This window comes from Epithele typhae (assembly GCF_022376455.1).
Source record: "Epithele typhae strain CBS 203.58 chromosome Unknown BXZ73scaffold_25, whole genome shotgun sequence".
In the NCBI taxonomy this organism is placed as follows: domain Eukaryota; kingdom Fungi; phylum Basidiomycota; class Agaricomycetes; order Polyporales; family Epitheliaceae; genus Epithele; species Epithele typhae.
In genome coordinates this window covers 142,338-155,280 of record NW_025954216.1, presented here as the reverse complement: position 1 = coordinate 155,280, position 12,943 = coordinate 142,338, and the positions used below count along the sequence as shown (strand labels likewise).

At 62.3% G+C, this 12,943-nt stretch overlaps 3 protein-coding genes across 3 annotated transcripts; 2 read left to right on the top strand and 1 right to left on the bottom strand.

Annotated features, from left to right (window-relative positions):
- Positions 1-1,567: 1,567 nt before the first annotated feature.
- On the top strand, positions 1,568-2,098 carry BXZ73DRAFT_101556 (uncharacterized protein; the record flags this gene model as incomplete). The annotated part of the gene is made up of 3 exons (XM_048014945.1): positions 1,568-1,776; positions 1,849-1,929; positions 1,993-2,098. 3 exons carry the CDS (start codon positions 1,568-1,570, stop codon positions 2,096-2,098), a joined length of 396 nt encoding a protein of 131 aa, XP_047877706.1.
- Positions 2,099-5,726: 3,628 nt separating this feature from the next.
- Positions 5,727-6,878, top strand: BXZ73DRAFT_47148 (HAD-like protein; the record flags this gene model as incomplete). Its single annotated transcript, XM_048019825.1, has 3 exons — positions 5,727-5,774; positions 5,828-6,485; positions 6,547-6,878. 3 exons carry the CDS (start codon positions 5,727-5,729, stop codon positions 6,876-6,878), a joined length of 1,038 nt encoding a protein of 345 aa, XP_047877705.1.
- A 493-nt stretch (positions 6,879-7,371) lies between these two features.
- BXZ73DRAFT_90078 (ATP-dependent DNA helicase) lies at positions 7,372-11,240 on the bottom strand (the record flags this gene model as incomplete). Its single annotated transcript, XM_048025498.1, has 23 exons — positions 7,372-7,636; positions 7,763-7,893; positions 7,998-8,074; positions 8,130-8,352; positions 8,394-8,424; positions 8,480-8,691; positions 8,719-8,859; positions 8,929-8,970; positions 9,040-9,161; positions 9,220-9,244; positions 9,298-9,338; positions 9,392-9,429; positions 9,481-9,530; positions 9,585-9,657; positions 9,714-9,907; positions 9,960-10,053; positions 10,110-10,213; positions 10,266-10,280; positions 10,331-10,422; positions 10,474-10,522; positions 10,577-10,706; positions 10,939-11,101; positions 11,231-11,240. The coding sequence occupies 23 exons, from the start codon at positions 11,238-11,240 to the stop codon at positions 7,372-7,374; spliced, it is 2,322 nt and encodes a 773-aa protein (XP_047877704.1).
- Positions 11,241-12,943: the final 1,703 nt, after the last annotated feature.

Here is a 12,943-nt window from a genome sequence, read left to right as displayed (position 1 = left end):
AAGAGCAAGCGGCGCTAATAGAAGCATGCGCGGGCTGAACACGGGATGGCCTGTTGTGTTTCGGGGGCTCGGACGGTATAGTAAACCACCGATGCTGAGCAACGGCGTTTTCGGGCGCAAAGCTGTGTCTTCCTGATCTTGCTTTTGTGACACTGTTGGGACGTGAGGTGTGTCGCATCATAGTGGGGACGAGCGCCTGTGCAATAGGTAGTCTCGTGGGTCCTGGGAGACATCTGACACGTGGCTTTGCCTTTCCACCAGGGGCCGTTCGTCACGGACCCGTGGTTGACTCTGCGACTCTCACACCCTCCCAAGTACTGCCCACCACCACTGCCAGGCCGCAGCCGTCAGCGCGATGGCTCTCCCTCAGCTCACTGACGCTCCTCAAGTCAACCGGTCGCACAATCATACTCAATCAGCTCGTGTGGTGCGATGACGACGAGTCGGAGTTCCCTGCTCGAGCCTGCGGTGAGACACACTGCTCGTGCTCGTCCGTTTAGGCCGTTCTCTCTTGCCACCAGAAATTATGTCTTGGTCGGCCCCACAACACGGGCTGTGAACCATCTCAATACGATCATCAAATTGACCGACATGTGGTGATAGACAATTGGCGCTCAACGCACTGCAGAACCCCGAACTTTTGACCCACAGTGACCCTGAAACGTTCACATCTTGTTCGCATCGAGTGACCGTCGTTGTGGAAGCCAGAACGGAGCGTTTAGTTGAGTATTTTTCGAATTTTCTGTTACTCCGTAGCAAACCTCTACGTTCTAGAATCTAGGGCGTAATGACTCCTTTACGCCACCTCCTGGCCCCGCAGCGGTCATTATCCAGCATAGCCCTGCTAAAAGCCGCGCCCACCAGCACCCATCAGCGCCATCCGGACGGCGGGGAGCGAGTTCGGATCACCTCGGAGGACGACAACAGCCCTGGGCGCACGCGCGCACAAATTCACGCGTGTCCGTCATCATTCTAGGAAGCATCACTCTCCCTCGCCTTCCGCTATTAGCCCGAGAACAAGTCCAGCACACGATTAACCAGCCCTCTCGGCTATCATGGCCCCGTCGCTCCGCTTCTCCTCCTGCGCTCCGCGCTCGTGCTCCGCCTTCTGAGTCCCCATCGCTCTTGGGGCTTGTTGTGCTGCCCACCGCTGATCTGGTGCGGACACAGGCTCGCGTGGGCTCCGTCCGCCGGCGCGCTTCGTGTCGCTCTGGTCCACCGCTCGGGTCTCGCGCGCCTTACCTCAGTCTCCCACCTAGGCCCCAACTGTACGTGGATGGAGGGGCCGCGCCGGCCAGGGCGACTCCGCCCACCTCCTTCGATCCGGCCACGGGCGCCCAGCGATACGGGCTCTACTCACCACAGTGCACAGCGCGATGATACTACGTCTGCTCTCTGCGAGTATAAGGACAGGCCCGCGTCGATGGGGAAGGCCATCCCACCGCCCTCGGTTCTCTCTCTCTCTCTTTCGTATTCTACTTCTACGTTCATCCTTTTAATCCTCTTCGATTACCTTCGACTTCGGCTTCTTCTTTTCCAAGATCTTTCAGAACCGTATCAGACCACGATGACGCAGCACGTGAAGGAGAGGTACGCCCTCACCCTCTCCTGCATAACCGCGGGCGGCGCTGATCCATACGGCCGCGCCTCAAGCGATGTCGTCGCCATGTCCCAGCCTGGTCTCTACAGGTGCAACGCCGGCGGCCACCCGACATGCGGGAAGCCGATGGACGGCTCCAGGCTGCAGTCGCACCTGCTCTCCGTGCACGGCGCGAAGTGAGTGCTCTCGCCTCCCCCCTTCCTGTGCGCGCCGTTGACTTTCGCGCGATGCGGCGGGGGCGGCGACAGCGGCGCCACGGTCTACACATGCGGCGAGTGCGGGTGGCGCCTCAACGGGCTCGGCGCCCTCATCAACCACAAGCCGGTCCAGTGCGTCTTGCCGTCGTCGCCTCTCCCTCCGTCCAGAGAGCGCTGACCGCCGCCCGTGCGCAGCGTTTTGACCACGGCCTGCCAGACGTGCGGCCTGCAGTTCGCCTCCGCCGGGCAGCGGTTCGACCACCTTCGCCAGCACCACGGGCTCTCCCCCGGGCGCTCGTGAAGTGCTACGACTCCTCGACGACTATCTTACCCTCGCTTGCCTATAATCCTCTTGCCTCGCGCTCCTAAGCTTACTTTATCCACCACTAGTAGTATCTTGTATCGGCCGCACGCGCCGTAATGATCGACCCGCTCCATCACCTGTAGCGTATATTCCATCCCTTCTAGGCACCCGTACCTCTATATCTAATTAATATCCCCTGGACTCCTCTACTGTATCCATACCACAGACTGGAACCCCATGTATCCTACCACCAACATATCTATTTCTACGCTCCCCTCACGCCCACGTCCACCTTCGCCCGCCCGCCCACTCTCAGCCGTCCGTCCGAACTTCGACCACCGGGCCGGGCCCTCCCCCGCTTGCTCCGTGCGCACGCCCTCAAGCGAGCCGACGGCGCAGTCCGCGCGCGCCCACCGCATGCGCGCCCCCGCCAGCGCGCGGGAGATAGGCTGCAGTTGCGGTCAGGCTCGCGTGGTGGCGAACGTGCGGGGGGCGGACGAGATCCGAGAGAGGCGCCGAGTCGAGCGGAGCGGTACTGTCGTGCTAGTGGGATCCCGCAGCGAGGTGCTACTCCGGCGGGATCGCGGTCGACGTATTTGTGTACAGCAGGTCTCGCGGCCTGGGGTTTCGCGCGTCCGGGAGGGCGTGGGGTCGAGAGGTCGGCGTATACACGGCCGCGGCTGCCACGAGCGGGCGGGTCGGCGCCGGCGGACTCGGAGTCGAGGAAGATCGGGAAGCGCTCGTCTTCGTTCCGCTTTTTCAAGTTGTCCCAAGTACCATCTCGCACCTTCCTCCGCGCTGAGGGTGCTATCTTCACTCCCTTCTCATCCCCTTGAAGCTCTCCTCCGGGTTTACATGGTCGCTTCATCTCCCTGTTGGAATCTGCCCGCATACTCAGCAAGCTCGGTCGGTACCAGCGCTTAGTCATCGCGTAGATAGCCGCCGTCCCTCGTCTCGCACTCGCCTCACGCGTTTGCCCTTCACCACCACCTCGTTCTCCCCCGCGTCCGTCTGTACTCGCCTCCCGGTGCCCATAGGGACCAACCGCGTGGTATCGATTGCCTTTACCCCCTCGTCCGAGCCGCAACACTCCCCTCTCCCTCTCCACCCCTCTGCTCCGCGAGGTCGCAACTTCCTCTGTACAGGGCGCCAATGCATGACGTGCACGCTCGCCGCCCCGCCGGGCCCTGCAGGCCTGCGACGTGCATCGACACGTAAATGCCACCAATTGAAGGCGTGTGCAGCATTGTGGATACTTTTGTAAGTACACGTCGAAGTTGATTCAGGGTGAACGTCGTTCAGGACGTGCATTAGTCGCACAAGCCTTGCAAGGTTCTGTGAGCTCCAAGTCTATATCACAACCCCGCCAAGACCCTCCCCAAACCACACACGGCCATCAGCCACGCGTCTTACGTGGGGGGAACGCAGGACGGCCCCCGGACCCATAAGGATACACAACTGCGGACGGGCCGCGTAGAGGGGGTCAGCTGCCCCCCTCGGACGGCCCAGGCTCGAGTCGCTCCGTCCGCTTGCGCGCTCCCATTCGCCCGTTCGCTCCGCCGCGGGACACGGATAGATCTCGGACCCGCCTCCCGTCTGCGTCAAGTGGCCGGGCGGGGCTCGACGCCACCACGCCGGTGGGCTGCTCGTCCTACGGTGAATGCCCATGCGCCTCGCGACGCGGAGGTGCTGCCTCCCTCCCACCGTGCGTACGTACCCCCGCGCACCCCCAGATCAGCCCCCAAACGCGCGGGAAGGCCGCGCTCGGGCCCCCATCTCCCCGGCCGGCATCCCACCCTCCCCTCAAGCGGAAGAGAGCCCCTTTCGAAGGCGCAAGCGCTCCGCTCGGCCCAGCGCATCCGCGAGGGCGATGACGACAGGGATCTGTAGGGGGGACGGTGACGACACGGTTTACGTCCGAGCGTGCGAAAGGCATCGGCAGGCGGGAGGAGGACGGCGATGACGTCGCGCCGCGTTCTGCGACCTCGCGTTCGCGTGCTTGCCGACGGGAGGCGGGAGACGGCGAACGACGTCAACGACGCCCGATCCGGGCATGCGCGACGCCTGTTCCCGCAGTGGGACGCGTGGCGGCCCCACCGGGGTTGCGCGGGACGGCTTCGCGAAGATGGGCGCGAGAACGGGGTGTGTCCGGCTGGGGCACAAAAGGAGGCGAGGGATGGTTAGGCGAGGCGCCGAGGCTTCGGCCAGATGTCTCGGAAGAGTGGAGCACGTTCGAACCCGGCCCCCGGCCCCATCGTGGCGAGCATGCAATCTGGGGCGAGCATTGGCGAATTGCTCAGAGTGGTCGTTTGCTCCGTATGTCGGTGAGCGTTGGCCATAGAGGTTGTAGGTCGACGACGACGTGCTCGACGTGGCACCGTCGCAGAGGCCGAGAAGCGCGGAAGGGAAGACAAGTGCTTGTGGTGATGGTTCGAGGGGCGTGCTTTCCGAGCGCAGTGGAGGGCTGCGAAGCTCATCGCGCGCTCCGCCTCAAGTCCCTTTCCAAACGCCAGTCCAAACGAGAGCCATCGATAAGGGACGTCCCGACCGACGGGGTTGACGTTGCGTACTCTGCTGTGCGCTCGTAGCCGATATTCGTCCTCGGTGGCGGCGGCCAGCGCAGAAAGCGAGCGTGCGAGATGACGGCACGCGCAATTTCGGTCCTAGGTGCCATGCCAACGCATACACAATGCCAACGTTCGTGCAGCGAGTACTTGCTACGTTCGAGAGCGGGCCGCCCATGGTGGGGTCGCCGTAAAAAACAGCGGCGAACGTGCAAAGGAGGAAGGCGCGGTGGGTGGACGGAGGGAGGACGAGGATGAAGACATATGGCGCATGGGGCGCCTGCCTGCCTGGTGGTTCGGTGGGGCCTCCCGTGCATCGCGAAGCCCGCCGCCGATGCCGAGCGTCGGCGGGCCATGTCTGTGATGTCGGTCGCGCGACAGCAACGACGAGCACCTGGGCATGAGGCCTTGAAACGCGCTCCTGAAGCGTGCACAAGCCTGTGTATGGGTGCGATTAAGAGACCGATGTGGCGCGTTTGGGAGTTAACTTGGTGACAACACCGGCGTCGGCCACAGAGCGCAGCGGGTGCGATCGCCTCCACGGAAGGGGAGGGGTCGATGAGCGGGGAGCTGGGGCGCTCCGGCGCGGGCCAGCATCCGCTGAGGGGTGATTTGGGGTGACTGAGCCGTCCGCCTGCCGGGAATGCAGCGCGTAGTGTGGCGGCTGTGGGGCGGCCTCCCGAACGAGCGCGCGATCGCGAGGCGTTGTCCGAGGCCAGCGCCACTCGAATCAGGGAGCGATCCCGAGCGCTCCTTGTCGTCCGCCAACCCGGGGCGCGGTCCACTTCCCTTTTCCGCACTCAACGCCCATCGATGCCCTGGCTTTCCGCGTCCCGCACCCGAATCAGGCAGCCCGCGCGCCGGCGTGCGTTGTCAACCTCCGCCCCTAGCGCCTCTTCCGGACGAATTCCCTGCCCGCCCGTCTGACGTCACGCCGACCGTCCGACTTATAACTGCCCGTGATGCACCCACCGTCCTCACCAAACCACCAGTCCCTCTCTCGACTGTCGACAGCCCTCATACCCTACTAGACTCATACCGCCTCCTCCATCACTCTCAACATGTCTACGACCACCCACTTCTACGCCGACGCCGTCCTCTTTGACATGGTGCGCATCCTTTTTCTCCTCCGCACCCGCAGGTCGACTGACCGTGTGTACAGGACGGCACGCTCACCGACTCCATCGCTGCCGTCGAGGCCGCCTGGGGCAAGGTGGCCAAGGACATCGGCCGCGACCCCGAATACGTGATCGCCGCCACCCACGGCAAGCGCGCCGTCGACAACCTCGCCCAGTTCAAGCCCCACATCAAGGCGCACGAGATGGACGGCGAGGTCCAAGCCTTCGAGGAGTCCATCCTCTACTTCGCCGACGCCTACCACAAGCACGGCCCCGGCTCGCTCCCCACCTCCCCCGTCTCCTCCGGCGCCGCCACCCCCGCGCTCTCCTCCGCCAGCGGCTCCACCCCGTCCTCCCGCACGAGCTCGCGCGCGCCCTCCTTCGCCGGCAACCTCGCCCAGCTCGCCGCCATCCGCCGCCCGTCCTTCCTCTCCCGCGTCTCGAGCCTGCTCTCCATGGCCCCCGCGATCCCCGAGGGCGACGCCGCGACGTTTGAGGACCCGATCATCGAGGAGGGCGACGAGGAGACTGAGTGCCAGGAGTGGCGCGAGCGCGCGGTCAAGCAGCACCAGCTCGAGGCGTGGCAACTCGAGGCGTGCGCCGTCGACCGCTCCGTGCGCATCCTGCCCAGCGTGAAGCGCATCATGGACTCGATCCCGAAGGGACGCTACGCCGTCGCGACTTCCGGTGCCAAGACCTATGGTGAGCTGCTCTGCGCCATCCTATGTTTCGCGCAGCATGTGCTGAACTCGACTCCTTTCAGCTTACGGCTGCATGACCCGCGTCGGCATCACCCCACCTCCCGTCACCATCACCGCGGACGACAAGCGCCTCAAGGCTGGCAAGCCTGCGCCGGACCCGTTCCTGCTCGCCGCGAAGGAGCTTGGCTTTGACGCGAAGAAGTGCGTCGTCTTCGAGGACTCCCCCTCGGGTATCCGCGCAGGCGTCGCTTCGGGCGCGACAGTCATCGCTGTTTGCACCAGTCACGAGCGCTCGAAGATCGAGAACTGCGGCGCGCACTACATCGTCGACACCATGGACAAGATCAAGATCGAGACTGAGGGCGACCGCCTCAAGTTCGTCGTCTCGCAGTGACCGCTGTGCGCCGCTGTCAGCCCCGTTCTTCCTATATGTCTCCCACACTGCTCCCTCTCCACACCACCGATCTAAGCTAGAAGCCAGAAAAGCGCCATGTTGCCCGTCCACTCCACGCTCCACATTCGCGTCTCGTCCTCGCTCTGCACTATCTCGCATCTCGCATGTCCCACATCTTGTTTTCCACGCCTCGCATGCACCATCCCTTGTACCACCAATGTAATATAACATACTTTAGACGACCACGTAGCATCTCCACACGCGCCCATATATTCTTTGCTCCGCACCTACCGCCCGCTGCCCGTTACGTCGACGATTCAATGCAACCGGTTTGGATTGCACGCTCATCTGCCTCTGCGTGCCTCTGCTGTGTTCTGCTCGCAACGTGCGACAACGACGAGCTCCAAATCAGATAGTATCCGGTCCTGCTAACAATGGTATCTCCCTCACTCCACAGCCACCTCGCTAACGCGCCCAAGCTCAGTAAGTATGATCAGCCTCTGCCAGTCCTGCACGCCGCCGCATACGCCCGCCGAACGACCTCCGCGACCTCGCGCCCCTCCTCGACGTCCTCGTCCCCGCCGTCTCCGCCCAGTGCCAACGCGCCCGCGGCGGCCCACGCGGCGCCGTCCGCCCGAGCGAGCGCGGCGACGGCGCGCGCCTTGGCCGCGCCGCGGTCGCGGTAGCCGCCCGCGGAGCGCACGTGCTGGTGCACGTCGAACTCGAGGTCGCGCGCGGCGCGGGCGAGCGCTTTGTTCCTGCCGGGTGAGCGGATGAGCGGGGGGTGGGTGGAAGCGGGCGAACGAGGGGAGGGGCGAACGGGGAGAGGGAACGAGGGGAGGGAACGGGGGGAGGAAAGGAAAGTAAAAGCGTCGCGGACGCACTTGACGTCCGTCGAGGCCGAGGCGGCGAGGTCGCCGACGCGCGCCCAGGCGGCGTAGCCCCGCGCGCCCGTCGGGAGCGCTTTGTGCAGCGCGCGGTGGAGGGCGGCGAATTGGGCCTCGCGGACCGCGAGCTGCGGCGGGGGCAGGGCAGGGTGAGCGCGTGTGCGTGCGGGAGCAAGGAAGGAAGGAAGGAAGGAAGGAAGGAAGGAAGGAAGGAAGGAAGGGTGGGACGCACGGGGATCTTGGTCGAGTACGGGGCGTCGAGCTCGATATCTGTGGGGGGCACCTGTATTTGCGTCGGGGACGGCGGTCCTTGGGGGAGTGAGTGAGCGAGGCCGCCGCATGAAGATCCTGGGTTGAGACGTACGAGGGGCGGGTTCGCGGTCGTGCGACTGTGCCGGGAGCGCCGCGTCCCCGTCTGCGACGTCGACGTCGACGGCCCGCGACGAGCTCGAGCCGGCGGACCCGACGCTCCCCGTCTTCTGCAGCCCGCGCGGCGCGCCCATCAGCGCCGAGACGTCCGTCCCGCGGTGCGCGCTGCCCGCCGCCCACGGAGTCTTGAACGCCTTCCCGAGAGACCGCTTCAGGCCCTTGGCTGCGCGCAAGTGCATCGTCAGTCCCTCCCTGAGACCTGCTCCCGGACGACGCGCGCGCAGCGGCGACTCACAAACGGGCAGCTGCACCGGCGGCGGCCCCGACGGTTTCGCCTTCTTTGACGGCCCAGGCCGCGGGCCCACATCCTCTCCGTCGTCCCCGCCCTCACCGCGCTTCACTCCCGTCGACGCCCTGCGCTCCCCCGGCGCCGCGGTTCTCGTCGAGTTCGCGTTCGAACTTGCCGTCGCAGAGGCTCTCGACGGCCCTTCGGCGCTCGCACCGGCGGGGCGCGGGGCGGCGGCAACGGAGGCGAGCGAGTTCGCGCGCGAGACGGGCTTCGGCCGTCATGCGTGCGCGTCGACGTCCTCCTGCGCGGTCAGCCGCTGCCGGCGCTGGCAGACCTTGGCCGGGTACTTGCAGACGTCGCACATGTTCGCGCAGTAGGCGGCGGCGGCGGCGGGGTCGCTCGCGTCGATGTGCTCGCCGAAGTAGCGGCAGACGAGCTGCGTCGGAGAGGACGGACGGGAGTCAGCGCCAAGCGGTCGGCGGGTGGGAGGTGAGGGACGGCGTACGATGTGGCGGCAGGTCGTCGTGTTCTCTGCGAACTTGAGCAGCTGTAAATCGAGGGACGCGTGGAGGGGGGTTATATGTGCGTGAGGCGAGGACGGTGCGCGGGGACGTACGGACGTGAGGCTGTCCGCGGCACGTTGGCTGGGCTCTGGGCCGTTGCGCTCTTCTGCGCGGACGACGCGTTTCGAGTGCGAGTCTGAGACGAAGTGCTTCACTCTTGATGCATCTTCTCGTGCTGGAGTGCAGAGGTGAACGATACGAGCCTAAGTAGACGTCACCGAACAGGGACGCACAATAGAAGAGAACACATTTCGCTGGCTGTGGCAGGTTCGTTTGAGTAGATAAGGCTCGTATGGACATGGATCGCTCACCAGGCCGTCCCTCCCTGCCCTTCCGGTTTCTTGATAGTAGCCTAAGGAAATGTTTCGGTACGGGATCGACTGTATGCGAGGACCATAGACGTACCCTCGAAGCTTTTCGGAAGGTCGAAATGTATGACATAGCTGCCACCCGGGATCAGAGCTGAGCTATCTTGTGACATGACGTGTACTCACCGTACATCTGGCTTGTCGATACCCATCCCAAAAGCGATGGTGGCACATACCTGTTGCTAGCGGTGTGAGAGAATGCACGCACCGACGCTGACATGCGCTCGCACCACATCAGCACTGCAAGGTGCTTCGCTGCTGCCCTGTCCCCATTCTCGCAACGTCTTGTCAAGGACAGAGTTACTGAAACAATGAAAGCGTGGGTAAATGCGCGTCACACGAGCTGGGTATCGCCTCACGTCAAACCTCGGTGGTACGCTTTCGCCTGGATGCCCTTTCCTCGCAAGTAGTTGGCAAGCTCATCGCAAACCGCCCGCGTGCGGCAGTACACAATACCAGACGAAGGGCGACCACGACGTCTGTGGAGTGTGTCAATGTACTCGTAGACGTCTGTCATGTGCGCATTGGGGTTCGGAGACGACATGTATCGGACCTGAATGGTGCGTCAGAGGAAGCGTGCGAAGGGATTCGACGTCATTGGTTACCTCGTAGAAAAGGTTTTCTCGATTGAACGGGTGCAGGACCATATGGAGACGGTCGCTTGAGAGCCGGAGGCTGGTGATGATGTCTTGTCGTACACTGATTTGATGTCGTGTCAGTTTCGGTGTGGTCCACAAGACAAACCGGGGACAGACGTTGGAGTCGCCGTTGCCGTAAGAGCCATTATTGGTATGTCGACGAACTTGTCTCTGAATGACCCAAGTCTCCTATACTCTTCACGGAAGTCATGGCCCCATTCCTATCACTCGCGATTCAGTTAGTCAGTGTCGGACGGCAATGTACCTACCCACCGAAATACAGTGGGCCTACAAAACGTTAGCTGACGCAGACTATATGCGCACGGCAATTCACTTGCCTCGTCCACAACCAGCCTATTCAGCAGCTTGCGACGATGCAGGTCGGCCATGATCGAACTGATTTCCGTCGTGCAGAATTTCTCAGGGCTGACTACAGCACAAGTCAGTACTAAACGAGAGAGCATATCACCCCGAAACTCACCATAGAGAAGCCGAATGCTCGGGTCCTCAGAGCGGAAGTCCGTAATGATCTTGTCATCATAGTCAGAAGATATATTCCCAGCTGAGCACGCAAGTTTCTATACCGCAGTCTTCTCCTTGAATGACGTCTCGGATGTCAGAGACGCGACGGCGATGGCCAAAAATCGAAGCTTCGAGATCTCTACATTGCTGTCAGAACGCCGGCGTGCGACTGTCACCATTACACTCACGGTTCTTCATCAAGGCTGACATCGTTCATTTTGGTTAGTCCAGAAGCACTGCAACATACTTACACACCTAATAAAGGGGATACGACGATAGTTACACCCTGCTGGAGCACGCGAATGAGCGGCATGTCTTACACAGTATATGGCCACACTCACATTTTCTGCGACCGCCGGAACTTGGAAGCACAGGCTCTATGAAAGAATTGTCAATCATGCCATTCACCAATGACCAAGAGGACTCGTGACTTGCTTTGCCCATCCCGGTTGGTGCAATAACCAGGACGTCAGTCCCTGTGGGCATCTTCAGTTCTTCTGACGTATAGATCCGTTGAGGCGACGTGCCTTGCATAGCCAACTCCACTATCTCTTCTTGTTTACCTCTGAACTTGGTATGTCCGAATGCTGCGAGAGTGGTTCAGCGAGTTTTCCAATTTAGACAAGTAGTGACTGACTGTCCCGAAGAATCCTGGGGCAGCATCAGTAAGCGAAGTGGTAATCGAGGGTAGAAAGCATTGATAGTATACCTTCTACAATCATCCATTCCGTGACACGAATCGGAAAGAGACGCGACAAAGTTTCAGCTCTGACTGTATTGCCAGTCAAAACTGCGTCGAGATTGTTTTGTATTGCAACCAGTCTCCTGTATGCTGCGTCTGTGCTGAGAGAAAGTGGTGGTGGTGAACTGGTCAGACTTGGGAAGCGGGAGCCAAGGCTGGAAGCGCGACGCGTTTGTGGCACTGCCAACACGCTCATCACATGACTGATTCACACGAAGGACATTCCAGGTTGAAGTTCCAGGGCGTTTAGTTTCCAATGTCACTACCGGGACAGCTGGGTCCAGCTACGGTCCGTGGCGTGCTTGTCCCCACTAAAGTAGGATCCAGTGTGTTGACGCGGCTGGTTTTTGTGAATAGCAGAGGTGTGTGTAACACTCCGGGTGTTTGATCTGTGACTTCACTCACGTGAATCAGTCACAGCGCGTCATGCATCATGGTTTCAATGACGCCTCAGCATTTGCATTTCGTTCCATCGTTTACCCCGACTTTCCACCGACACTTGCACGCTTTCACATCTCGTCATTCCCGCGAGTCAAGCCGGCGCAGCGCATGCAATTCACATACAGGCTTCCTGGCGCCTTCACTTAAGCTCAGGCTCGCACTCGCACCCTCCGGCGGGTATATCACGCCGGCCCTCATGTGGAACGGGCTCCGACCAAACGTCAAGATCACTTCCACCCGGAGATAACACAGAAGTCCATCCCAACACTGCTCACACCGTCGCTGCAGCCTGAGAGATTGCGCCCAGGGCCCGGATCTCGCGTCCTCCGCGCCCACGGACAGGCCCCGCGTTGCCCGCATGGCACGGCGATGCGCCAGGGGGGGTCGCTGAGATTGGCTGCCCTCGCTTGGATCTCGCGTCCGCCGAGCAGGAGTTGTGTGCGTCCATGTCTCATGATCAGATGCTGCGATCCTGGGCACAGTGGGCAGGTCGCCCTCCACGTCTGTGCGTGTTCATGATGCCCGTTCTGCACCTGCCATCGTCGCTGACCGCCTCTGTTGCCCGCCGTGCACGGATCCGATCATACGCCACCGCGCGCTGAGCTGCAGCTGGGCAGATGCGTGTGCGCGAGCCCCATCTGGGATCGCAGATGGGCTCGGGCCGTTCGTGCGCAAGCGAACACGGCCGCATTCACGCATCCTGGCATCCCGCCTCAAGCGCCGGGAAACATGAGAGAGCCAAGACGCCCAGACGACGAACCACATACACATTACACAGGTTCGCCTCAACTTCCTGCTCGACCACAGCCAAAGCCGCACTTTGCTGGGTGGAGTACCCGTGCACCGAACACGCGCGGTCTGCACGCTTCCTAGTTGCGTGGTGGGAACCTTGTGGCAAGCCGGCAGTGAGGGGAAACGATGGCCGAGGGGCGCTCTGGTCACTGTAGCGCCCCACGTGTTCGGTCTTGGTCTGCGGGAGGGAAAAGCGGAGCGCCCGTCCGGGAAGGTCGGGCCCGATGCTGGGCAGAACGCGAGTGTGAGTCGCGATCCCGGACGGTCCGCTTGAGCGCGAGGCCGGAGTGCGACGCGTTCTGCGCCACTCTCACAACCAAAGCGCTGGGAGTGGTGGGTGGGTGCGCTTTGAGCTGCGTGGGTGCGATGCGGGAGGAGACGAGAGGCGATAGCCTTTAGCGCGCTAGCGCGCGTCTCCCTCATCCGGCAACCACCGGCAACCCACGCCTAGAAA